The sequence below is a fragment of the Ambystoma mexicanum genome, chromosome 3p (assembly GCF_040938575.1).
Source record: "Ambystoma mexicanum isolate Mex_15411 chromosome 3p, UKY_AmexF1_1, whole genome shotgun sequence".
Taxonomy (NCBI): domain Eukaryota; kingdom Metazoa; phylum Chordata; class Amphibia; order Caudata; family Ambystomatidae; genus Ambystoma; species Ambystoma mexicanum.
The window spans coordinates 1032284789-1032311932 of record NC_090925.1 but is presented as its reverse complement, the minus strand read 5'-3'; the positions used below and the strand labels follow the sequence as shown (position 1 = coordinate 1032311932).

The 27144-nt window shown below is 45.5% G+C and overlaps 1 protein-coding gene across 3 annotated transcripts in view; it reads right to left on the bottom strand.

The window, feature by feature from the left end:
- PPP1R16B (protein phosphatase 1 regulatory subunit 16B) overlaps positions 1-27144 on the bottom strand; it is a 507009-nt gene that overhangs the window by 410025 nt on the left and 69840 nt on the right. For all 3 annotated transcript variants that reach the window (XR_011304470.1, XM_069652371.1, XM_069652372.1), the window contains exon 2: positions 7246-7634. Coding sequence is in view for 2 of the 3 variants with exons in the window: in XM_069652371.1 (XP_069508472.1) it covers positions 7246-7495 (250 nt within the window). In the remaining variant the exon portion in view is untranslated. The remainder of the gene's footprint in view (positions 1-7245; positions 7635-27144) is intronic.

Here is a 27144-nt window from a genome sequence, read left to right as displayed (position 1 = left end):
GGTGGGTTCAAAGTAAACAGCAGGGCATTACCCCCACCAAGAGCCTGTACTGCAGAGCACAACATATGCATCAAGCTGGGTAGCCAGCCATGTCCAAACCGAGCATTGTTATGCAATGTTATGCTGTGTTGTGATATGGTATGTTAAAAAAAGCATGTGTACTGGGCCCAGCAACAATGTGGTGGAATTATTGTGAAAGACCTTGGTGGAAAAGTGATTTCCTAATAGCTGAACCTAGATACAATTGATAATTCGACTGATGGCACTGGTCTTCAAAGGTGCTGAAGTGTACAAGTGGGCGAGCGGGATGATGTACACAGTGGGCACTAACAATCACACCGCCCCAGGCACGCAAATATAAAGCTGGAGACTAAGCAGAGTGAATGGCAGCGTTTCTCATAACCCTAGGTCCGGGCCCCACAGGGGTCTAGGGAAGTCTGTGGGGGGATGCCCTGGAGGTTGGGACGCTAATGGACCCGGTGGGGCCAATGCATTGCCAACTTGGCACATCAAAGAAAAGGAGGGCATGCTACTCAAATGTGTGGAAACCCCTAGTCTGCTTGGTTGGACCGGGCAAGGCGATGCAGCGGACAGGCAAAGCAAGATAGAAGCGCTCCCATTTCAATGTGCTTTACATCTGCAAGGATATACTAGGAGGGATGATTTGCATAAACCATTGGGAAGAGAGCGTACTGGAAAAGGAGGCGACAGACAAGGGGCAGAATGAGTGTGGGGAAGCCCCATATATGTCCCCAAGTGGAAGGAGCAGGTAGGGCAAGGGGGGAGAAGGGAAGAAACCCACAGCCAGGCCAGGAGCGGAGGAGTGGAGTCCAAACACGCCATGCCCAGCTTTAGCCTACTGCTGCAAAGTCAGCGGCTCGCTTCAGTGGTAAAATGTATACCTTTCTATAAACAATGAACTCTGTACTGCGGCACAGCAGCACGGCTTGCCAAGCAATGGCACATCAGGTGGACGGAAACATGCTGAGGGAAGGCATCAGGGATTATGAGTCCCCTTCTGATGCTATTATTTTGTACGAAGAAGATGCCCACCTCATGCCACAGAATCAAAAGACATCATTTTATGTTTTTCCAAAAATTTAAATAAATATTGGCTGAAGGGGTTCCTCCGAATACCCCGCATGGGAGAAATGCATTGTAGGCAGCATCTCCTAAGGAGGTCGTCGAAGCCGTGTGCGGCTTCTTAAATAATGAGGCCTTATCATTACTGCACAAGGAGAAGTCCACCCTCAGAACAAGTCTCATAGAGTCGCGACACGGAAAGGCTGGGGGCGGTTAACAGCTCTTGGATGGACTTACGATTGGTTGCTGGCAATTGAGTGAGTGGGGCTGATGGTGCCTTTTTTCAGGTATGGCCTATGGATTTCTTTGCACCTCTCATACCTCCTTATAAGGCCTTCATTGATGTAGCACGCTCAGGTTTTCTCAAATCCCAACAAAACATTGAAGAAAGGGTCTTAAAACCACAATTTTCAGGAAAGACTTTGGTCTTGAGACTTCACTAATAGGACCTTAGTATTCTAACTCCCTGCCAATGAGACATCTTCACCCTCCTCTGCCCTTTTAGGTAAAAATGCTTAAAACCACCAAAGGGTCAACTCCATCTTTGTCCCTTAGTCTGGAAAGGCATGTGGTCCCATGTGCTCACCAGTATTACTGGCAACTAACCAATTACCTACTCATCGTGAGAGACTGTTCTCTGCCACCCAAACCCTATAGCACGATAGCTCTCTGCCAGCAAGGATACTGATCATGGTTTGGTGATTTATACTGATCATGGTTTGGTGATTTAGCTCTCTGCCAGCAAGCATACTGATCATGGTTTGGTGATTTAGCTCTCTGCCAGCAAGGATACTGATCATGGTTTGGTGATTTAGCTCTCTGCCAGCAAGCATACTGCTCATGGTTTGGTGATTTAGCTCTCTGCCAGCAAGGATACTGATCATGGTTTGGTGATTTAGCTCTCTGCCAGCAAGCATACTGCTCATGGTTTGGTGATTTAGCTCTCTGCCAGCAAGGATACTGATCATGGTTTGGTGATTTAGCTCTCTGCCAGCAAGGATACTGATCATGGTTTGGTGATTTAGCTCTCTGCCAGCAAGGATACTGATCATGGTTTGGTGATTTAACTCTCTGCCAGCAAGGATACTGATCATGGTTCGGTGATTTAGCTCTCTGCCAGCAAGGATACTGATCATGGTTTGGTGAATTAGCTCTCTGCCAGCAAGGATACTGATCATGGGTTGGTTTTGTGTGTCATTTTGTATTTACGAATGATCCACAAGCCCCAAATAGTAAAAGAAGTGTACAGGGTCTGGAGATTTGAGGCCGTGGAAACCAACACAGTTCATTCACAGGCATTGAGATTATGAAACAAGCGCTTGCTCAGTCACCAATAAGATTCACAATTATGAATCGTAGAACTCTTTTTCTGTCACAAAGGAATTCATTGAGGACGAAAACAAATCAATGAATATGCACCGCGGAGGAAAGGGAATGTACATCTAGGCACATCAGGTGGACAGGATGAACTGGATTTTGAAGTGAAATTCACTCAAGAGAGTGCATTTGCCTCCCAGCCTTTTGCGATTTATGCAAGAAATGTAACCACTCATCCAACCTGAGACTACCACAATAAGATGTGTTTATGTTGTGTGCATGGATGTACGTTATCATTGCGAATTCTAAAAAGCTCGAATTACAAAAGAGCGAAGCCCACTTTGCTGCATTTTGCAATTTGAGCTTTTCGGAAATAACGCAATTGTCCCCTGCTTTCTCCCCCGCAACCCCTGTACCTGAAAATACCAAACTAGGGAGCGGGGGACACCCCTGAAACCCCCGCTCACCAAGTTCGCTATTTTCGGGTCTCATCTTTTTTAGCTATGCCGAATGGGACCAATGCTCGCATTGTCTCGCGAGGATAGCTCAGCGGCAATTTGCTGGCCTTGGAAGCAAGACGACACGGAGCAACACCGGTTCGATCCCCAGGTCCGTGCTTAGAAACCTCTGGGTATTAAGCGCATTATAAATAACCTATCATATCATATTCTTCATTTAATATTCGATCTTTTGGTGCAAGCCCGTGTGCATTGCATCAGAACTTGAACATGAGAATGCATACCCACTAAGCCTGAGGCAGACTCTCAGCATCTAGAGAATGGAACATTTTTGTTAGTTCACCAGTGGACGATTTGAAAGAGTGCATTGCACTTCAGTGTGTGGTTTCTTTCAGTGGTCCGCAAGATTCAGGAGTATTTCCAGCCGAGGGTCAAGAGGGACTGCCTGGGGCCCATAGAATGCAAGGTAAGCAAACCTGTGCAGGGGTTGGGGCAAAAGGGGCGGTAGTTGAAGTGGAGCAGATTTTGGATGCTAAGATGCAGGCCCCCCTTTTACGGTGCGGTAATAGCAGTGCAAGGTGTGAGGTGCACAATATTGGCGGGCCAACACAGCCAGGCGGGGGATTCAAGGAACAGCGTCCCTCAAAGCCATTCATAATCAACTTTGAGATATCGAACCAGAGTGTCAACTCATGTTAAGGGCCCTGATCAGATATTGGAATCCAGCGAGTTAGATTCTGACAGTTAAGAGGGCTTAGCCCAAATGCTCTTGTCTGCGGCTCTCACTGTGAGAATTCAAGTCTCCGAATTCCAATGTCTGATTAGGGCCTTTGACATGAGTTGGCACTCATGTTCGATTCCTCAAAGTGAATTCTGAATGGCTTTGAGTGCCCTTGTTCTCCGGCACCAAATAGTTTGTTGCTCTGAAATGTGGGGTCCGTCGATAAATCCCAGCCTTTCTTTCGAAAGTGTCATGAGCGAAATGTTATTCTCTGTTCTCTGGAGAAGGAAGAAAACTATGAATGCCATCGTTGGACTGGTTGTGCTGTAGGCCATGAGTCCAGGTGATCCCTTCCCGGCTGTATTGTAAATACAGGAACAATCAGGGTGAAAGCACAGATCCAATCCTTAGGAACACTGTAACATTCTGATCTCAGTACTCTGCTGATCTCAGTACTGCAGGAAGGAGACCATCCATTCTTGAGTGACTTGTCACCTTCCTTTGGGAAACCAAAGTGCTGCACAGACAGCCATTCATCAATAGTATTGATGGCTGGTGTCAGATTAGAAAGGACAATGGTTTAAACATAGTTCCTAAGCAATGAGGGAGAACTACTAAATGAGTACAGGCAAGAAGAACATGGTCCCTGAGGATGGACTATTAGTCCGCAATCCATTGGACCCAATTACATACTTACTGACTGTGATGTGAGAATAAAATGCGCATAATCAAGAATTGCTGTTCTAAATGTGTCTATGTAATACAGAAACCTTGGACACTTGGTCTATCTTCTGAAAGGGCACAATATTTTTATTCCACTAAGCATCACATCTGTTCACATGAGAGATCCACCCATGTTCCTGACTAAGAAGTCAGGACACAGTTCATACTAAAACAAATCGCCTGCCACCAACACAAGGGCCACCATTTTGCTGCACTGAAACCAAAACTAGGCAGATTCCAGAAAACACCATTCATCTAAATCTTCACCAGCAATGTGAAATTTAAGGTGTTAGAGTGGAAGGCACTACCCAGTCCCTTTGCCTTTAGGTGTTGCCAAACAGATCACAAATGATCATTCAGACAGGAAGGTGTTAAGGAATGAAATCCAGACTCACCCTCAAAACCCAATGATTTACAGAGCAAAACTCAAGACACATTTGATGTAATAAGACTCCCAGGAGGAGCCCCTGCTAGAACCTGCACAAAGTGCCAAGAAGCAATTAACTGAAGCAGTGTGCTAAAAAATTAAGCAAGCAAACATCAAAAGCAATTTTAGAAGCAGCAGGAAGGAGCGCATGAAGAATTGGCCTTGCCTCAGCCTCAGGAGTGTCTTCAGAAAAGGCTGGCAGCTAGATCCCTGCTCTTATGTGATGGGTCAATGTGTCATTAAAATCCCAGCAATTCGGACAGTAGACAACATCTCCATAGAGGGTGTAGCTAGGGAATCAAGCTCTTTGGCATTCTTCTCAGGGATCCAAGATGGTTCCTAGTCAGGGATCAATTGTGATTGCTAGCCAGGTCGATCTAAGGGGCTGCAAAACAACTATGTACTGTTTAAGCCATTCAATGCATGATCATGTATCAGCACATAGAGCTCGTTATTGACCTCCTCTCATCCAATCAGAATGTTCAGAGCGCAGACAATAACTACTGGTATTTCTTGCATTCTGACTTCAAAGCAGACAGGGAAACCGCAATGCAACTTCTAGGAAAAGATTCTTTCAACAATACACTTCCTTTCTGGGAGGACCTTTTTTCGATGCAACATTCTATTTCATGGCAATATTCTTTCACTGTCTTATCAATAAACTGTTTAATATTACATGATGCCTAGTGCATGCTCATGTTAAACCCACTCCAGTGTAACCAAGTTTGCAATTAAAATACTTAATTTATGAAAACAAACTTGCTGTTTAAACACAGCAAAATAAAACCACATTTAATTTAATATCTCGGATTTTCTATTTACTTTTCTCACTGTTCAAGTAACATTTTTACTTGATCACCAAAACTCCAAAACATGCATTGCTACTACCACTATGTTCTAATAGCCTTATAGACCTCGAGTGGGGTCATTACCACCTGGGATAATGTCCCTTCCCCAATTTATGGCCCCCAGTTTCACCTCAGGCCAGAACCTGGTGGCGTGTCAATATCCTGCACTAATGACTCCTTCCCGAGTCTATAAGGCTATATTATTAATGCTAGTCAAAATAGAGAAGATTGTTCAAGTACTAACAGACTGTCAAGCAAGTGTGTGTACAGCCAGCCATCAGCTTAGGCAGACTATTCCGGTGGACTTGCTAGAAGGGCAGCATCTGCTGCTAGAACTGGGAAACAAAATGTCTGATCAAATCTATTACAGGCCTCTGCTGCCATGTCTTTTACATTCATCTCCAAACACTTCCCAAAGCACCTGTCTGAGAGTCCAGCTCTTAGAATCCCAGCAGCCATGCATTGGGCACCACAATCCAGAACATACTTATGCTGCTCTCTGAGCATTTGGATCCCAGGCGGATCTGAAGCCAAACCCCAATCCACCAGGCTCCACTCACTGTTACTGTGCTATCGAATGTCAATAATCTTTTATTTGTACCGATTGCATCCACATTTTAATGCAAAATGTTGTGATACTGTATAAAACAACCAACGTGATGGTCATGCCCTGGAGTGCTGGTTCATGTTCTAGAGCTCACACACGCCTGCCACTGCATCTCAGGCATGCCTGCAATGCCACGTGTTACTGAGCACATTCCGGAAAGACACCCGGACACCTCAATCCTGACGCACACCAGATGTTACGCTGTGCCTCAGGCAAACAGGACACCCCAATCCCGGCCTGCACCATCTCTTACTGAGCACATCATGCAGTCGAAGAACATCCGAACCCTGATCTTCAACAGCACCTTGTACTGTGCCCCTCACGCAAACACTGTGCGACACCTCAGACCTGACCTGTAGCGCCACCTGTTACAGAGCAACTCATAGAGTCCAAGAAGATCGGAATCCTGACCTGTAACCCCGCCTGTCACAGTGCACCTCATGCAACCACGACAAGGCACCTCAACCTGGCCTGCAACAGGACATTTGATTGCATTCCTCGTGCAAATACGCCAGAGCATCTCATTTCATGAATGCAACACACCACCAAAGCTTATCCCTTAAAAGGACCAATTATTAAAGTGATTAGAAGCGGGAGGAACCTGGTGTGAAGCACTATATAAACACCTGACAGTATTGTGCAGACCTCAGCACTGACATGTCCTTATGCCACTTACTGGGCACCTCATGCAGAGACGACAGAACACAGCAACTGTGGCCTGCAGCTCCACCTGTTGTTGAGCATCTACTAGAAAGATGCCAGTGCACCTGAAACTTAACCTGCAACAGCACATTTACTGTGACCTACCTAGAGGTGCCGGAGCACCTTAGCCATGAACTGTTCTGCACCAGAGGCCCCTTCGCTGCTCTGATGGGGCACCTTAATGCTACTTTCTGGTACCTCAGGTGGTGCAGTACTGAAACCAACACACCTATCAATACACATGAAGCCAATCCCCCAACAGTAGCTTAGGTCTTGGAAGCTCCCTGTGCATTAGCAGTTTACATAATACCTACTGTGCAAGTAAAGTGATGCATTAATTAGATTGGTTAAATCCGCACCTTCTTCCACGTCGTTCCGCAGTGAGGCCTCCAGCAGGGCCACATTTGGCTCGAAAGACACCCTCTTCCGGTTGCAGATTGCCTTCTTCTTCTCATGCTTCCGCTTCTTGTGCTGCAGGTCCTTCTCGTACTGGGCCCACTTCTTTAGTTGTTGGGCGCGCCGCTTCCGTGCAGCCCGCAGGCGCTCCAAGGTGGGAGCCTTCTCTAGAAGTTGCAGCTCTGCCAGCAGGTCCACAGGGTTTGCCATCATGTGCACGGGGCTAGAGGGGGCAGCTTGGCGCAGTTCCTCAGGAGCTCCTGGGGGGCGGCGCCAGATGTCTCACCATGATAGGGACTGGCTGCGGTGATCCTCGGCAGGATCTTGTCTCCGAGAGGCGCATGCACAAGCCCTGTGTGGAAAAGAAAAGAAAACATGAACATCTCTTAAAACAAGGGAAGCAGATATGTTAACAGTTAATGAAAACCCTCACAATCTGGACGCACAAGTGCAACCCATATATCAACCCTGAATTTGAAGACATCCTTTTGAGATGGATTGCCTTTCAATGTCGAAACTGTCACAATATTTTCTCTTAATGTACCAGAACTTCCTTTTCATCACCCCGGGGTCGATATCACAACATATGTATGTGTATATCATTGATAGCAGCCCAGTGGCAGGGGCCTCAAACCTTCGGGACATGTGCAACCCTGCTCCCATCGCCTAAGTCCAGTGATCACCAACGTGTAGCTCGGGAGCAACATGTTTTCGCAGCACCTTAAAATGTTGCTCGCCATTTGCTTTGGGCCACTGTGTGGAGGCCAAGGAGGAGGCAGTGCTAGGGTGATGCAACATAGGCTGAGCCAGGAATGTTATGGAAATGTAGCAAATCAGCCTAGCCTGGCAAGTAGAAATGATGTTACTTGTCAAGGCATCATAGCAGTGGGATGCTAGAGGGTGGGGGGTGAGAGGGTGCAATAGACAACACGTTATTTCACTCTCTATCACAATGGGTCGGCAGGCGGGTCTGCATTGTCGGCACCCTGTCCTGCTATACCCACACTGCCTGTGCCATGTGGGTGTGCAATGTGTATTGACCGAATGAGGTGGCAAATGGGGAGAACCTGCATGCCCAAAACTCGGGCAGCCTTGAAAGCCTAGGGAAGAGCAAATGTACTACTGCTGTAATCAGCCACTGATGAACCTGCATTTACTGTGCCAACCTGCCTCAGCAGCACTCTACAATCCTGCACCACTTAAGATCCAGGAGCACTGGCTGGAGCAGGTCCTTAATTTGTTCAGCAACCACTGTAAGCAACTTGGCCTCCTCTTCTGCACTCTGGTAAGGTGCAAAAGGGCTGTTAGCAGAATCTTGCCAAAAGCATAAGGGTGAAATAAGTTGCATAAATGCCCAACCGTCCATAATTGCGTAGGTTCCAGTTAGCTTTTTTGCACTTGCAATATTTGTTTGTATCAATCATTCACATTATTGGCTAGAAATGTGTGCATGCTTAATTTGTTCAGGCCTGGTTTGTGTTACATATTCATTGCAGGGTCCTGGTAGAAAATGGTCTCATCTGATACTTTGTTCATTTGGCATTTGGATAATTGCAAAAAAGCAAGATGCATGCCACATTGTTCATGATTTAAAAAAAAATCCCCAACTGCATTACAAAAGAGTTTACTGCTAATCATTTTTAATTGCAATGCAGTACATTCCTCCAGTACAGTGGCCACTGATTGCTCCACTTTGTGACCAATATTACTGGGCGAATGTGCTTAAAAATGCACCTTTTGCCATTATGTTTGTTTGACAAATTTTCCTTCAGGAACAATCCTAAATCTCTAGTAAAAGTGTTTTTTAAATCCTGCATGTTGTGACCAGTGTTAATGGTCTTCCGAGCTTAAAAATGTGCCATCTACCACTTCGATCACTTGTAAACACTGAAAAGCCAGTCGAAAGTCGCATAGACTAGATTTGCAACACGACTAGATTATTACTCTTGATTGCTGCACAAACACGTTCAATTTATAATATTCAATGTATTCCAGTTTTGTATTGCAAACATTTTGCCACCACCTGAAAGAACATATATTGTTTCTAGATACAAATGTTGCTTACCATTTCATTTGGTAAGCAAATGTCGCTCATTGCCTAGACAACGTTGGGGACCTCTGGACAGGACTCATCACCTCTGTCTTTCTGTGCCTGGCCATTTCCGAGGTCAGCTGAGGGCCTGTACTATCACACATGTTGTCCACGTGCATCTCTGATGTCACCTGGGGGCCTGCACTGTCCCACATTCTCTATATGTGCACCTCTGATAATACCTGGCAGCAGGCACCCTTGCGCATTCTGTACCTGTGCCCCTGTGCCATCTCAGTGCATGCACATCTCCAGTGTCATCTGAGATCAGTTATACCACCCCAAAACAGCCTGTACCAATGCATCTTTAATGCCAGCGGCAGCAAGTAGTTACCCTCACACTTTATAAACATGCGCATTACCCAAGTCATCTGGATGCAGGCACCCTCACACACATGCCTCCCCATCTGTGTTGCTATCGGTAAGCACTGCAGGTGCCCTCACACATTAAGTACATGTGCAGCACTCATGTCACCTGGATGCAGGCACCCAAACATTTTCTCTACATGTGCATCTTCAGTGTCATCTCAGGTAAGGCACCCTCACACATTCTGTCCCTGTGCTTCCCTGATGCCTTCTTCAAGCAGGCACCCTCACACATACTGTCCCTGTGCTTCCCTGATACCTTCTTCCAGAAGGCACCCTCACACATTCTGTCACTGCGCTTCCCTGATGCCTTCTTCAAGCAGGCACCCTCACACATTCTGTCCCTGTGCGTGCCTGATGCCTTCTTCAAGTAGGCACCCTCTCACATTCTGTCCCTGTGCTTCCCTGATGCCTTCTTCAAGCAGGCATCCTCACACATTCTGTTCCTGTTCTTCCCTGATGCCTTCTTCAAGCAGGCACCCTCACACATTCTGTCCCTGTGCTTCCCTGATGCCTTCTTCAAGCAGGCACCCTCACACATTCTGTTCCTGTTCTTCCCTGATGCCTTCTTCAAGCAGGCACCCTCACACATTCTGTCTCTGTGCTTCCCTGATGCCTTCTTCAAGCAGGCACCCTCACACATTCTGTTCCTGTTCTTCCCTGATGCCTTCTTCAAGCAGGCACCCTCACACATTCTGCTCCAGTGCTTCCCGGATACCTTTCTTAAAGCAGGCACCCTCACACATTCTGTCCCTATGCTTCCCTGATGCCTTCTTCAAGCAGGCACCCTCACACATTCTGTCCCTGTGCGTGCCTGATGCCTTCTTCAAGCAGGCACCCTCTCACATTCTGTCCCTGTGCTTCCCTGATGCCTTCTTCAAGCAGGCACCCTCACACATTCTGTTCCTGTTCTTCCCTGATGCCTTCTTCAAGCAGGCACCCTCACACATTCTGTCCCTGTGCTTCCCTGATGCCTTCTTCAAGCAGGCACCCTCACACATTCTGTTCCTGTTCTTCCCTGATGCCTTCTTCAAGCAGGCACCCTCACACATTCTCTCTCTGTGCTTCCCTGATGCCTTCTTCAAGAAGGCACCCTCACAAATGCTGTCCCTGTGCATGCCTGATGCCTTCTTCAAGAAGGCACCTTCGCACATTCTATCCCTGTGTTTCACTAATGTCATCTTGAAGCAGGCACCCTCAAACATTCTGTCCTTGCGTTTCCCTGATGTAATCTTGAAGGAGGCACTCTCACACAGATGTTCTACCTGTGCCTCCCTGATATCACCACAAGACTGCCACCATCACACTTTCAGTACAGCCTCAACACTGACATCTCCGCGATCGTAAGAGACCCACACATTCTCTTACCAGGGCATCACTAATATCTACCACGGATGGGGAGACAGGCCCCTCACCAATGTAGCATCTGGGCCTCACTTATGGTACCACACCCACCCCCACTTGTTCACTTGCATGACTGAAATCATTCCCACGGACAAAGACCAATCTGCATTCTCTATCTGTGCTTCACTGATATCGCCCAGGAAGCAAACCTCAGACCTTCTGTACCTGGACATCAATGTTATCCATCGCACATTCTGTACTTGATATCAGCACTTGAGTCCCAGACTGATATATTTTCTCCCTGTACTTCACTCACATCAGATTCAAACCTTGCTCTCACATTAGGCCACACCACAGACCTAAAGGGAAGCTGTGCCCACAGCACAACTTCTGCTGAAAAAGCATGTACGAGATGCTCTCTGCCTGGTACTGAAGTGATTCCGATTGTGCAATCATAATACTGAAAAACTCAGTCTGGAAGGTGTGCACTGAGGTTACAGCGTGTGAACCTTTTTGCATCTACTCTACGGCAATGGTACCTATCGACCCCAAGATAAGACCAAACAAGCATTGGCCATGCTAACAGTTTGGGCTTTTCCGTACACATGGTGAAAGCGTGTGCCAGGAACAGGCGCAGTCGTATTAACTGACTATTGATGGTAGCAGGTGCAAAATGGTGAAAGTACCTGCCCATCTAATAGAGGAGCAGACATGTACGTCAGTGATAGACTCCGCCCCCTCACCTCTGTCATAGTGCATGAATAATAGGAAGGCTCTGTGCATGACACCAGGTATCATCTCAATACCCCATTGAGTGTATGAGAGATGTTCCGCGCTCAGACAACCGTATCAAAGGTACCCACGTACTGAGGTGGTAGCTGGAGATTTGCAGGCACCAGTGACTAGCGAGAGTTGTAAAGAAGATCTGACAGGTGCAAAGTGATGTCATAAGGAGAAGATAGAATGAGGCACTGAAACGATACAAGAAAACTTAAGAATGAAGATGTAACTGAAGAACCAAGAGTAAACATACGTACAAGTAAGAAGAAACCATATATACAAAGAAGATAAGTAACCAGATGAGTAGTGAGTGCATATAAGCAGAAATGCAAAGTAGATGAGTCACATAGATGCTTGCTGCAGTAGAAAACATAACACGGGTGAAGTGGTTGTGTTGAAAAGATGGACACCGGCTCTCAATGATAGTAAGTGAAGAGTTCGAAAGAGAAAGACCAGAGCTGCAGAGCCGACAGAGGCTGGAAATTCGAATTCATGCATGAACAAAGAATAGCTACAGTCCAGAGAACAAGAATGCCACAGCGACAAGGTACTGAAGGGCACAAGGTGAGTCAACGAGGATAAGTGATCTACGTAGGACATATTTCTCTTAAATTAAGTAAATGAGCATCACTGTCTTGTGGCCAATGCTGGATTTGACTTTTATGGACTTCATTTATTCACTGTGCATCACCCTTTCTCAACTGTCATGCTGGACTTCCTTTGCATCTTGTACTCATGGTGGCCCTGAATCATGCTGTTCCCATCTTCATCTTGTATCCTGGCTTGCAACATTATGTGTTACTACTGACTTCTGCAATTGTATTTGCTCTCCCCTCTTGCTTCTCCACTCTTTTTGACTGCTTACTCTCTGTTCGCTCCTCCTCTCCCTTTCTCCCTTTTCCTATCTTCTCCCCTCCTCCCCTTACTTTCTTCTATGTACTTACTCTATCAGAAGAGATGTTGGACCTTCCTGGACCTAATATGATAGCAACCTCATCTGTCTCCTCCTCCCCCCCCTTACTTTCCCCCTCCCCCGGCACTATCTTAAATGTCGTCAGGCCTAGTACGATAGTCGCTTGTTTGGTTCCTCTCCTCCCTTTCTACACCCCTCTCCCTCACCTTTTGTTTTCTCCGGCTCTACCAGAAATGTCATCAGGCCTAGTACGGTAGTTGCCTGTCTGTTTCCATTTCCTTCCCACTTTCCCCCTCCATTCCTTATCTATGTCTTAGCTCTTGCACTATCTGAAATGTTGTCAGGTACGATAGTTAATTTCACATCCTTACTGTTCATGGACTGTAAGAATGTCACTGTATTTTCCCTTGTTCCCTCCATTGCCTTGAAGCGCTATGAAACACATTGTGTATAGGCGCTATATTAATAAACTATCATATCACATCATATCATAACATTTACGAGTGCCAAGTATTGACAATGAAAGAGGAAGAAAAGCCTATGTGAGTGAGGTAGAGCAACCAAGTCTTCAGAGGCCAAGAGGAGTAATGCCCCCAGCTTAATTGAATTAAATAGCACTAAATAAGAGGGCAAAATTGACAAAATGGTGGTCTCCTCACACAGGATTCAGAACTATAAAGCAAAGCCTATTCATTCAGCTGCAAATGAAGATAGTGGTGTACTTATACTCCCTTAACAGTCCCAGAGAAGAGAACAGCCTGCAAGGTAATCTATGAAGAAGAGACCTTGGTTGAAGGCTTGGCTGATGAGGGATGGTAGACTAATTGGGCGAGTGTGTAGTAGTTTGACATTGTTCTCTGCACCTGAGTTTCATTTTGCTTCCGTGCTGCGAGTGAGCCGAGTGCCCAAGGTTGGGAGAGGATGCCAACCTTTCATGAGGGCTTATGCAACGATGAGCATACAATGTTGCATGAGCCAATCCGCTATTGTGATACTGTTATAATCTGTATTATACGTAGTTAGAGGGAAAATCGAGGCTTGCCTACCAGAAAAGGAGCAGCCACTAAAGTTACTAACATTTATGGGCTCTGTAAGTAGGTATGTTCCCATAACCAATCCCTAAACCGGATAGGTTTTATTATTTGCCATGAAGAAAGACGTCATAGCTGACACATATTGAGGTATAAAGCTGGTGTGTTACTAGTTTGCATTGTGAGTGTGTGGACTACAATTCGTTGTTTGCCAGATTGCCCCATTTTATTAAATTGATAATAAAATAGTACTTTGCCATATTCCTTGAGTCTCTCTAGTCATTTGGGTCCAAGACAGTTTATTATGGCAATTCCATTCTGCGAACAGATACACCCAAAAAGTGCTACTGCACAAGTGCCTGGCAAATGCCAAATACCAATGTTGGCCCCAGGTCTGCTAGCAGCCTGTGCGAGATGTGTGCGCCCACCACCCCCTACCCTGCCCACCACAAATGCAGAACAGCAGGGAGCTCAGTTCTGTTGTTTGGCTGATACTAGAACAAGTGAGAAAAAAGTTTGTTTGTGCCTACACCTCTTTGCGCCAATTTCCTTATGTGGTGAAATAAACTCACAGAGCCAAATTTCTTCATAAGAATATTTCTTAGTTTATTCAGTGTATGTTCCGCCCTTAATGGATGACACGTGTTTCGGCGTGTAACTAGCGCCTTTTTCAAATCCGGGCCTCGCTTATTAAAGTTGAAGTCCCCCTTCCGGGAAATATTTTTTTGTCGAATTAAGTAACCGTGGTCCTAGGGTTCAATCCCTCCTGCAAATTCTCCTGCTTATGCCTCACGCGTCGGTCCAGGGTGAGGCGTAAGCAGGAGAATTTGTAGGAGGGATTGAACCCTAGGACCACGGTTACTTCATTCGACTAAAAAATATTTCCCGGAAGGGGGACTTCAACTTTAATAAGCGAGGCCCGGATTTGAAAAAGGCGCTAGTTACACGCCGAAACACGTGTCATCCATTAAGGGCGGAACATACACTGAATAAACTAAGAAATATTCTTATTTAAAATAAAAAAAAATAAAAAAAAAAGAAATATTCTTATGAAGAAATTTGGCTCTGTGAGTTTATTTCACCACATAAGGAAATTGGCGCAAAGAGGTGTAGGCACAAACAAACTTTTTTTCTCACTTTTTCCAAACGGAGTCAAGGAACTCTATGTCTCTGTGTTGACCCACACCCCTGCGACAACTGAACAACAAAGAAAGGATAACAAAGTCTAAACACGATATAGGGAAGATATCACCAGCTTCAGAAGCATTCATTAACAGGTCGCGAGAGTACACTTTAAGATATCTCCATATAAAAAGTTCCTCCATACCTGAATTGATACTAGAACAAGTTTCAGCCGAACAACAGAACAGAGCCCCCTGCTGTTCTTGTAAAATGTGTTTAAGGGCGCCTTGCCTCCAGCTCTGTGTCATGTAAACAGTGCCTTTTAAAAAATCCCGCAGTTAGGCGCTGTTTACATGACACTGAGCTGGAGACAAGGCGTCCTTTATTAGCTGCGCGGTGGGGGCACCTTGAGCTGGTGCTGCCTAATACTTATACACAAGTAAAACATTTTGGCTTTTTCAAAGGACTTCAGTGAAGGACACACATAGTGCTGAAGGCAAACCTTAAGACATTTGTATTACACCGGCAGGGTCTACAACTCCAATTAAGTCATTGACTATGAGTAAGCTGCTTTGAGAAAACACTGGTAGGCACCTCGAGTGCAAAGTTTGATGGTAAGGCTCGATTAAAGCAAGCTCAAAGAGTTCCCATGAGGCTGTGTTTTGGGCAGCGAGGGGCAGGAGCTCGGTGGGAATGGCCATAAGGATTAGCATGGCCATGGGCAGTCAATAGTGGACAAATAACCAAACAAACTATCAGCTGTGTGTCCCTCCTCATATGCCATGCCTATCTATCTGAGCTCTAATGCAATAGATTGGGCATATAGCTGACACAAGTGCCTAATAGCCCAAACTAGAGCAGCAGAGCGAGCCCGCCATGATGAAAACAAACACACAAAGCAAAATACCCTTTGGAAACCAGCGATGACGGTTCAATGAAAAGCAGGAAAAAACACTGCGACGAAGCTGCGATCTCACTTCCCTTCCTTTCAGTGCTGCCTACCTTGTGAGTAAGGTGTCAGGTCTCGCGGCCTCCTTCTGGCTTGCTCTGCACAAAGCTCCCTCCCACGCCATCCTGCCCACTTGCTCGCGCACAAAGAAACATTTACCTTTTGCTGCCTCTGTCTTCACGTATGTTATCAACCAATGCGGCCTAGCCAAGAAATGTAGCTGCTGTCAGGGGACAGCATGACAACCCTGCTTGTATTTCTGTCACTTGTGCTCATGCCTGTCTCCCCAGGACTGATAGGAAGATTGGTTGAGAGCTCTCCAGTACGTGCCCTAAAGAGCTCTCAAATTCCCCTATGCCATACGTGATGGTTAAAAGGTTAATCCACTGGCGGTTTTAGGTAGCATTCTGGGACTTGTAGTCCTGAACGGACTACAAGTCCCACAATGCAAATAAAGAATAAAACAATCATTGGATGACCTGGTCTCATATGGCATGCAGGAGCTTAAGAGCGCGACTCCTCCCCTGATGCCGATATCTTGCGCAACTCTGCGGCTGTCTAAGACAAGAAGCGAACATAGTGGCAAAGACAAGAGTGTGAAATCACAGTTTCCTTGGCTTTGTCATCCAATGCTTAATTCAGGGCCTGGGCACACTGACAAAAACACCACCAAAGACCATGCTATGCTGTCTGTTGTAAAGTGCTTGTCTGGGAATGCATGAGCTGAGAGAATGTTGGAGTGCTGCTGTGAATGCATGTCAAGGTTCTGCAGAGTGTCAGTTGATGCTTGGTCTGCCTGGGTGATGGGACCCAGTGGTGCCCTACTAATGTTCTTACTGTAACTATCTATGTAACTAAGAATTAAGCTTAAGTATTGAACCAGCTCCTCCATCCTGCCCTGAGGAAGGCTCTGACTATTGATGCCAGTTTGGCATGCCGAAACGTGATTTATATATATGTTGTTCCCTTTAGGAACGAACGTTTGATTCTTTCCTACACGTTGGCAGATTAAATATACAAACTCAGCTAAAATAATATTCTTTTTGCATACCTACCAGGGTAATTTTTTATACACCCTGGAAGGCCTGATGTTGCAGGAACTATGGGTAGCCTGTAAGAATTGTTTTATCTTGATGTGATTAATATGTTATCCCTTCTTTTGCACTTGATGTATTTGTGATGAATGTTCTGTTTCTCTTTATCTGTTCAACTGCTCTATTCTACTTATCTTTTGTTTTAGAAATTGTGTAAAATCTCAAAAAAACTGTGCTTTTAACAATAAATTTATGGTTAGCATTTCTCAGACTGCTTCCTTGGTGTATCCTTAGTGATTTGCCTCGCAAACACTAGCCTTTAAACTACTATGGAGATTTAACTTGAATGTTGGACAGAATCTAGGACTGTCTCGAGTGTGAGTACCCTTTGGTCGGTTTTTGTAAATACTACATACTTTGCCCCCACTCACACTTGCACACAGGGGCTCCCCTATTGTTTGTTACATTAACAAGGTTCTGCAGAGTGTCAGTTGATGCTTGGTCTGCCTGGGTGATGGGACACAGTGGTGCCCTACTAATGTTCTTACTGTAAATATCTATGTAACTAAGAATTAAGCTTAAGTATTGAACCAGCTGAAGAGTACAGAGCTACCTTTTTACATTGGCGACGGAGAAAACTGAAACTAAGAGCACGCGTGCTAACAAGGAAGAAGACTGCTGAGGGGGAAGCAGCTGAAGAAGAGGAACCACTGCCCCCCAAGGAGAAAGAAGTAAGTCCCATCACCCAGGGCAACAAGAAGGGGAAAGGGTAAAGTGCCCTAATGTGATAAGAGACTCCTTCTAAGAAAGTTCTGTGCAGATCCCAAGGGAAAAATCAGAAAGTAATGCAAGACGCAGTATAAAGGAAAAACTAAAACCAGCGCAGGGTGCAGGAAAAGCCCTGCTCACGGGTGGAGGCAGCATCCGGGGCAAAGATAAAGGGAGGAAAAGCCCTGCCACGGGTGGAGGCAGCATCCGGTGCAAAGATAAAGGGAGGAAAAGCCCAGCGCAAGGGTGGAAGCAGCATCCAGGGGAGAAGAAAGGATAACCCCGGCGTAGCATCAAGGGTTAAAGCGGAAAGGTCTGTGATAAGATGTACAGCTGAGGCAAAGAAGCAGCGAGCTGTCATACGTTGAGAAGGGACAGCGTATTAGTGACTATGCATAAAACGTCTTTGAAAGTCTACAAAAGACTGCACTAATGTATTAGAGCGTCTCATGTGTGAAGAAAAAGCAGAGATTTGAGTTAGCTCATGGAAATTAAGCAGTAACCAAGTGCTAAGTGGGTAGTGCAATTGGCGTGGATGGTAAACGTAGTCCCAGCTGTGCGACGGTTGGAGCAGGAGTTGTGTTTTGCTCCTATGCTGAGCTGTGACTGATGATGTCACACGGGTGACTTGGGAGTTGGCGACAAGAGAGAACGCAGAGCCCAACGTTCTCTGTAAAATATGCGAAAGCTATGCAGTTGCTTCTGTTTTCGACAGCTGTAGGGAGTGCGTGAGTAAGGCACCCAAAAGCGTGGGAGTCTACGTAGAATAACAATTGCCTACTTTCAGCAATACACTGATAGCGGCGGAAGTGAAGGGAAGCCCACTTCCATGAAGAGTGGTTAATAAAGAACATCGGTTTTACCAGCATCCTTGCCCGAGAGAATACCGGGTGTCCTATGAGAGGATTCGGGTACCTGACGTGGGACAGATCCTAGTGAGAAAGTGAAGCGGAAAGATTTGGGACATGGTGGAGTTGGCTAAAAAGATGCCACGTATCATTTCTATACAAGTAATAGTAAAATAGGCAATGCTTATTGTTGAAACGCGCAGCAAGTGCAGGTTGAGTTGTGGATCGGCATAGAATGAAAGAGATCTGAAAGAGTGTATCTAGTAATGTTACAAAGAGTATATGAATGTTTTGCAGATTTAATTCTTTTGAGGATTTGCAGGATTTTATTGACTACTTAAGACTTTTTTAGAAATACAGTTATTGTCTTAAGAGTGACAATTAGAAGGGTGTGATGTATGCTTAGAGTGGCGAGATGTGAGTACCGTGTGTAAATGATGAGTTAGAGATAACAATTGTGAGGCTTTACAGGGTTACGTTGTAAAATACAACAAAGACTATTAGCCATATAAGTGACTTTTAACGATGCATGTTGTGTTTGGTCCTAGCAAAACCAAGCAAAATTTTAATAATTCCAATTTGTAGATTATCTTTGGTAAGGATGGTAATAGTGCACTATGTGATCAAAGGAATGTACCAAGGACTAATGAGAGGTCAATGTGATTATGGTCAGCAAATATCCAAAAGTCATCTACCTGCAAATTGGAAGGTTAAGGTTGTGCCTTAACATATGGAAACGGGGAGGTCGTGCCTACCCCAAAAAGTGTATCTAAGATTCAGAGGTGTTCTTAGTGTTTTATAGGAGGGGAAGTAAAAGTTGGTATTCTGAGGTCACGCCTTCAGCCACTTATATGTGGTGGGAGCAGTGGTCTCTCACATATTGAGTGAGAGGTCACTCCTTGTACAAGAGGGGATGATTAGGTTGCGCCGGTTGTCATCCTTTGGAAGAGGGAGTTTTCCCTAGTGGTTGGTACAAGGGGGATCACTCCTCCAAGAATTTCTGAAGGGAGGTCGTGCCTTATACCTATTTGTTATTATTGGGATCAGCAGTTACCCAATTGTGGAGTGAGAGGTCACGCTTCAAACTTCTGATGGTTTGGCCGCGCCTGCTGTCATCCATTGGTTATAGAAGTGTTTACTAATGGGAAAAGGGGGTCATGCCTCCAACAAGGGTGATGTGGGGTCATGCCTGCCACCATCTACCAGAGGTGGGATAGTAATTTCCCATTTGTTAAGGGGGGTCATGCCCACAAGTTTTTACAGAATATCACAACCTCTACAAAAGGTGCACTGTTGTCGTTTGAATGTGTTTTATGAATTTGTCTGAAAAGAAGATGTATTGTAATGTACATTTGAGAGTGTGAGTGTGTCTGTGGTAAGAGAAGGAGATGTGATGTAAGGTGCTTGTCTGGAAATGCATGAGCTGAGAGAATGTTGGAGTGCTGGTGTGGAATGTTGGTCTGTGAATACATGCCAAGGTTCTGTTGAGTGTCAGTTGATGCTTGGTCTGCCTGGGTGATGGGACCCAGTGGTGTCCAACGAATGTTCTTACTGTAACTCTCTATGTAACTAAGAAAACAACTTAAGTATTGAACCAGCCAAAGAGTACAGAGCTACCTTTTTACACTGTCCTCATCGAACTCGCCGCAGTGGTGTTCCCTTGTCCAACACAAAAGAAAGAAATTGTTAATTCGAGCTAATTTTCCTTGATGCCATTCTAACAATAGTGACCAGTGAGGTGTCAGTGGCCACTACAGCCTGTGACAGACGTGCTCTTGGGCCTAACCGACGGTGAAGTTCCCAGATGGAACGGAAATGCTTCGACGTTCTGTTTGGGGTGTCCATGCTTAAGCCTATTTTTTAATATGCATGATTTTCGTTTTTGCACCTTAACAGATTGCAAGCATAAAGTAAACGTGGGTATCAAAACCTACTTCTTTCAGCAGCACACAGCTAAAGGCTGCTTTTGGACTGTACCCATCAGCACCTCAGTGTTTCCGCTCCCGCCTTCCCTGCTATCCCACTAACACCTTGCACACCCTTTTTATTACATAGCCAAACACAGCAAAACCACAATTATTGACAGATGGACAAGATTGCTTTACCTTACCTAATTCTCTCTCATTGCATCCCTGATACCCATGGCAAAACAGGGGGTAATTGTCCCACACCTTTCAAGCTTAGTATACTGTCGTATTCTCTCATTTCAGAGGATAAGTCCAATGAGAGAATACGACATATGTCCCACCTTTTACTTGACAAGTGACACACTAAAGCAAGACATATTATCACACGTGCTGTAATGAAAAATATAAAAACTGTACGTACATTTCTACTGAAACATTATATTTGCCATTATATAGTCAAGCAATTTACTTGGTACTCTTCTAGCATGACCATATCTGGTATGCCCCACCCTCTCATCTGCACTTTCCTCCTCCTGCAATCTTTCCCAAACTCTTTCTCCTCCATCACCCATCCCTACATCTTCTTGGTTCTCCTCTAGTAGTGTCCTCATTCATTTCCTGTTCCTGATACCACTCAGTATTTGCACTGCCCCCGGCCGGGTAGAACATTTCACCATTTTCAAACGTCAACTTGTCTGCCCCACAGCACAAAGCAACCCTGTCCATACTCCACTGTTTCCCATCACTCGTTACTATGTGCTTTTTTCCAACCTTTATTACTCTTAACGGATCAAAGAACCGTAAACATCCCTTTGGAACTTTGAATGGTTTCTTGATGCGCATTAGATCCCCAACACATTTTGCTCCTTTAGGGATGGAGTTTTCTTCCACACAAAGTTACCGTGGGCACATCTGAGAATACATTTTTCTACCTCTCATTTTCTCAAAAGGTGGAACACCGGTAAGTACATGAGGGGTGTCCCTATGCGTCTTCAACGTTTCCAGCACACAATCATTCCATTTTAACCCATTAGCAAATGTCAGGTGAATTTCGTTTTTTTGATGATGCCATTCATTCTTTCAACTAAACCATTTGCTTTGGGATTGTATAATTCTGTGCAATGATTTTCTATGTGATGACTCTCCAAATAATCAGACATTTCATTTGACACTAATTGTACCCCATTGTCCAATATTATAATCTTGGGCTATCCCTCCCTTGAAAATACACTTTCCATTAATTCAATCACTGATTTAGAGGAAATAATAAATACAAATGCAACTTCAAACCATCTTGATGTATAGTCTACAATGACGATAGCAAATCTGTGTTCTGGACCGAACATGCTCATAGGGCCCGTGAAATCAATGCCCACTTTTCCCATGCACGTTCAGGAATTTCTACTTTACCTGGCTCTACTTTCTGGGTTTTAAGTGATTTGTCACTGGAAGAACATGAAATACAACACCATATTTCACTTTCAACCATTGAGTCCATGTCCAGCCACCAAAACCTTGCTCGTAACCTTATTTTAGTTAAACACTTCCCCAAATCTCTTGCGTGGGCTCGTTTAACCATTTCACAGCACAATGATAGAGGATACGTCTCTCCCCTCTTTTTAAACCCATATAAACCTACAATGTAACCTCCTTGCCTGCCTCACCTAAAAACAGCACATAGCTAAGATATCTCCAATTTGACTACAGTTACAGATATAAGCAGAGCAAATTATGTTATCGGTGTGTGTGTGTATTTTATATTTTCCAATGGAAAAAACTCTGTGGGCCCAGAGTGCCTCAAATAATACATTATACCCTAATTGGGCAGCCCCCCTACTTTGCACACATCAGACATGATAACTGTCATTCCCACATTAGCCTCACTCTGCGAGGTTGGCAAACCGATGCATGCCACAATAGATGTTTCTATGTTAGGAGGACTTGAGCTCTCTCTCACACACACACAAACACATGCACACACACTGATAACAAAATTTGCTCCCTTATCGGCATGGCACACTAGAAGCACCTCATGCTTCCTTCATCAGCAACTTTACGCCTTATCCATAATACATAGTCACGGTCCATGAAATCTCACTAAAACACCACAGTTTATCGAACCCCACTTACTTGACTCAGGCTGGCTCCTATAAAAAACACTCAGGACTCACACCGGTCTATACTTACCACTGACACCCTACCACATGCAAAACTATTTACAATACAAGATATGTCCTCGACATCTCATACAACCCTCAAGACAACACACTTAGTACTCCCACACTTTACTCACTCGAGTTCTGTACAAAAGACAACCTCAGGAGAACACACACTCACTATTATCCAACCTGCATAGCCTCCTACATACAACCCACATGAGTGCATAAACACAAGCATGTTGGGGCACACACAAGCCAGGGAGTGAAGAATGTTTGCACAATTCGCTCCCTGTACTGGGGTCACCTCATGTGGTAACCCCCTGCAACTATTTGTTTTCACATGGTTTGTGGGGAGCTGGGGTTTGTTTCCAGGTAATTACGTTTTAAAAGGTTATGCTCCTCAACTTCAAGTTACGAGCAGTTACATTACCTAACGTACTTGGGAACAGTAACACTTTTCATCTAGGTTAGTACATAATCTCTACATTTCTCTACCCACCATTGCCTTCTTTCAATTAAGCATTCATAAGAATTGAGTATTATTACTAGATCGGTGCGAGAGGAGCCCAGGCTATACAATTACTAGATGGAACCCTTTAAGTCAGCCCCTTAGTCACTTATTCTCTATGACATGCATTTATTTATTTATTTATGGCATTTGTGTAACATGTCATAAAACAGACTGCCATGATATAAAATGTTCATACAATTAGGTTTCCCGGCTTTCGCTGCACACAGGACAGATGCCAATCCTATCCCTCTTATCTTCCCTCTATTTCTCGGTTCACATTCACCTATCAGTCAGCCTATTCTTGATTTGGCTAATCTTGGTCTCTAGGTTTAGCAGTCGCAGTATAAATATTCTGGAGTTTGTTTGGCCGGAGAAGTCAAACATATTGCCTTACAATAAAAAGCCTACATGCTGCAAGGAATTCGCTTGAGCGCATCTCAAACCCACCACAAAGCCACTGAGTACATTTATACATATTTTAAGCGTCTCAAAACTGCCTTGATGTAATTACTTCCTGATCCTACAAACACCTTTAAATGTACCTTCTAAAATGTTATGTTATGTTAATTTACACCGTGCACCAATACCGCCCAAGGGCAGTCTCCAGGCGCTTATCACAACGGATTTGCAATCCTTTTTGGCTGGATCAACACACCGCTAAACTATCTCAAACATCATCCCTGTCCCTTTAGCCCATCGTACCTTTGCCTGAATCTCTCTATTTTACTATTAGCGTCTCTCCCTGCCCCATCATTTATAACGCTTATCCTACTCTTCCACGTACTACGATCTTAACACTCCTGAGGGGGCGGGGGGGCACAAAATGTCAACTTCCAGAGGAGCCTCTGTGCTTTGAGACCACTACCATGGTGACCTGGTGCAAAATAAAAACTTCATAACATCACATATTACCTGACAGCTATCAGTGCAAAGAGGCTGAATACGTTTTTGCACTCTATAAAGGCTGCACAACATAGCATAACACCCCCACAACAAACTGCAGCAGTACCACATATGCACCATGCATTCCACCAGCATGCACTCTGACCAGCAAAATACTACACCTCTCCCTCCGTATATCACCAAAAATGCCGAACGCATTGCACAACGCACAACCAACTCCCAGAACGATCCATGGCCACTGAATGGAACAGGAGACCCCAAACCCTAACACAAAATTAATCCTAGCCTTCTGCAGAGTTGCAAAGGCAAACACTCCCTCATGTGCAGACCACCATGAACCGACGACTCAAGATCCAACCCTCCAACACAACTAAATCAACACAGCAAGAAAAAACAGAACAGCACCACCAAATGAACCAAAAGACACACCATAACTGCCACTGCTATCCGACCGGATTAAGAACTACCAAGGAAACACCTTTTGCCCAGGGTTTCCCCCTCCACCCCCCTTGCAGCCTCACACACACCGACCGGATTAAGAACTACCAAGGAAACACCTTTTGCCCAGGGTTTCCCCCTCCACCCCCCTTGCAGCCTCAGAGCTGCCACACCTGAGCACAACCTTTGCTCCTCCTTGAGCAAAACAACCTAACACACCTGACCACTAAGGAACCTAAACACCTTCCGCTTGAGACTGCCACTCTGAAAGCCCCAGGGCTGCCACGCCTGAGCACAACCCAAAGGCTCTCCTCTGAGCAAGACTACAGAAAACATCCACAATCCAGCCGGACAACACCAATTCCCTAAACATACCAGAAGACCATACTTTGCACTAACAACTTCGGCACAGCATGAACAAGACCCACTAACCAGGAAAGCCAAACACAAATGACCCACCAAAATGGCAAAGAAACAAAACGTCACCCAAGCAAAGCTCCAAACTGGGCAAAATAATAGGCAACACAGGATTGCCGCCATAGATGACAAAGTCACAACTACAAAAGTGTAAGACTCAAACAAACAGATGGAAACCAACCTAATAACTGAAAAACACAGTAAACCACCCCCCCCCGCATGACCATTGCACCCAGATGAGACTCACAGAATACCACTGCACCATAAAATGACCCCATGAAGAACACAGGGGCACTCTTAAATGACTCTGTGCACCTAAAAGATGAAAATCTCCTAGTAGTGAACCACTGCACCATGGGATAACCCTCATGCACAATTCCACCGCACCATGACTGCCCCGAAAGGTCAAAATCCTTGCAAAATGTGAATGCACCTAAACTGACCCAAAACATAAAACTCCCTGCAGAATGCCACTGCACCCAAAAGATGGAAACTCCCTGCAGAATACCACAGGCACCTTGACTGTACCAAACAGTACACTCCTATGCAGAACACTACTGCACCTTAAAATGACCCTCATGCAGAATACAACTGCACTAAATGACTCCAACACAGAATACCACTGCACCATAATCTCTGAAACCGGGTAACTATCCCTGCTGCAGCGCCATCTCCCTTGCAACAACACACCGCACCGCCAACCAAGACTCCCTGCAGAAAAACTGCAGCCATGCATCCAAACATCAACATAACAAACACCAATAACAAACACGAGGAACAACCAAGTGAACACAGATTATGAGGAAACAGCTTCCCCAATCCAACCCCGACCCTCGTGTCCACATTAATTAAGGAAAGCGTCCCCCCAAGAGGAAAGCGTCCCACCAAAAACAGCTTCTTCCAACCGACATGTCCGAAAAACAGGAACCAGTAAAACGAAACACAAAGATGTTGCGACAAGTCCCCAAAACTTCACAAATGTTGCTACAAATCGCGGAAAACTTCACAAATGTTCCAACAAATCCGCGAAACTTCAGGGAAAAAACGACGTGTTCAAAATCTCCAAGTGGGCGTTGTGGCGATAAGTTAGAAATACCCAAACAGAAACGGGAACAACGGAAACAAAAACATTTTAAAAGAACATTGTCAGAACCCAGGCACCTATCATCCCTGAAATGAGGCCACAACATGGAGACTGACACAACTCTCACACCAACAAACTGTGGGAAAGGCCTCAAAACCTAACATAAACCCCTCCACCCCAGAGGAAACAAAACTACCCAGCACTAAATACAGACCACAACATGGCACGGAACATAACAATGAAACACTGGACTCTGGACACCTACACTAAAAAGTCTGCAAATTAGTCCAATATGCTATGTGGACCCTTTTGCTGCCTCGGCCCTTTGCAGTCCTTCTCCTTAGCCACCGGACATCCACACAGCGGGCCACCAGTCCATAAAAAGCCACTACAACCCGAGGTTCTGCTGTCAGCCATGCAAAGCCGACGGGAACACCGCTGTGCCCTCTGCCGTTCCATTCCAAGCCCCACCATTAAGCCCAGCGGCTCCCCAGCCACCCGTGGGTGGCCAGCACAACAGGGCGAGATATCATTGGCCCTGCTGCAGTGCGTATGCTGATTGGCTCCCGCAACTGTGACATCATCAGTTCTGCCAGAGCACCAGAGGTGAAATGATCTTTGGCCCAGTTCCTGGCGCACAACAAAGTGACCCTTTCTTCTGCAACGCCGAAGTAGCATTGTGTGCCGTCTGGCTTGCCACCACGTCAGGCAGTGGTAGGGATGACCCCATTGGGACGCGACCCTCGCCCAGGCCGCCACCTTCCCCATGCCCCAGACAGCTGTTAACTTGCTGGCACATAGATAGGGGTAACGTCTTCCGGCCACCGCAAGCTATGGCTGGAGCAAATATCCTCCTCCAGGCTGTAGGCATCCTGCAACACTGGCCCAAACAGTTCTGACACAGGGCCCCCTTGCACCTCAACCTGCGGAATTACCGGGAAGGGCTTCCTCCAGCCAGTTCCAACACTGGCCCACTTGTACCGCCTGGCCTGCAAGTTTATGGGGACCAGCCTGTCCCGGGAGGTCACCATCGTTCCTGCTGGCTATCATGGGGTGAGGATGGATCTTCCTTGAATGGACTGTGGTAATCCAGAATGCTGCTTCCCCTCACAGTCGCCTCCTCTCTCCAGACAAAGCCACTTCGTCGCCAAAATGAAGTAGCAGGGTTTTTCCAGCTAATGAGTACCAGGAGAGTCCAA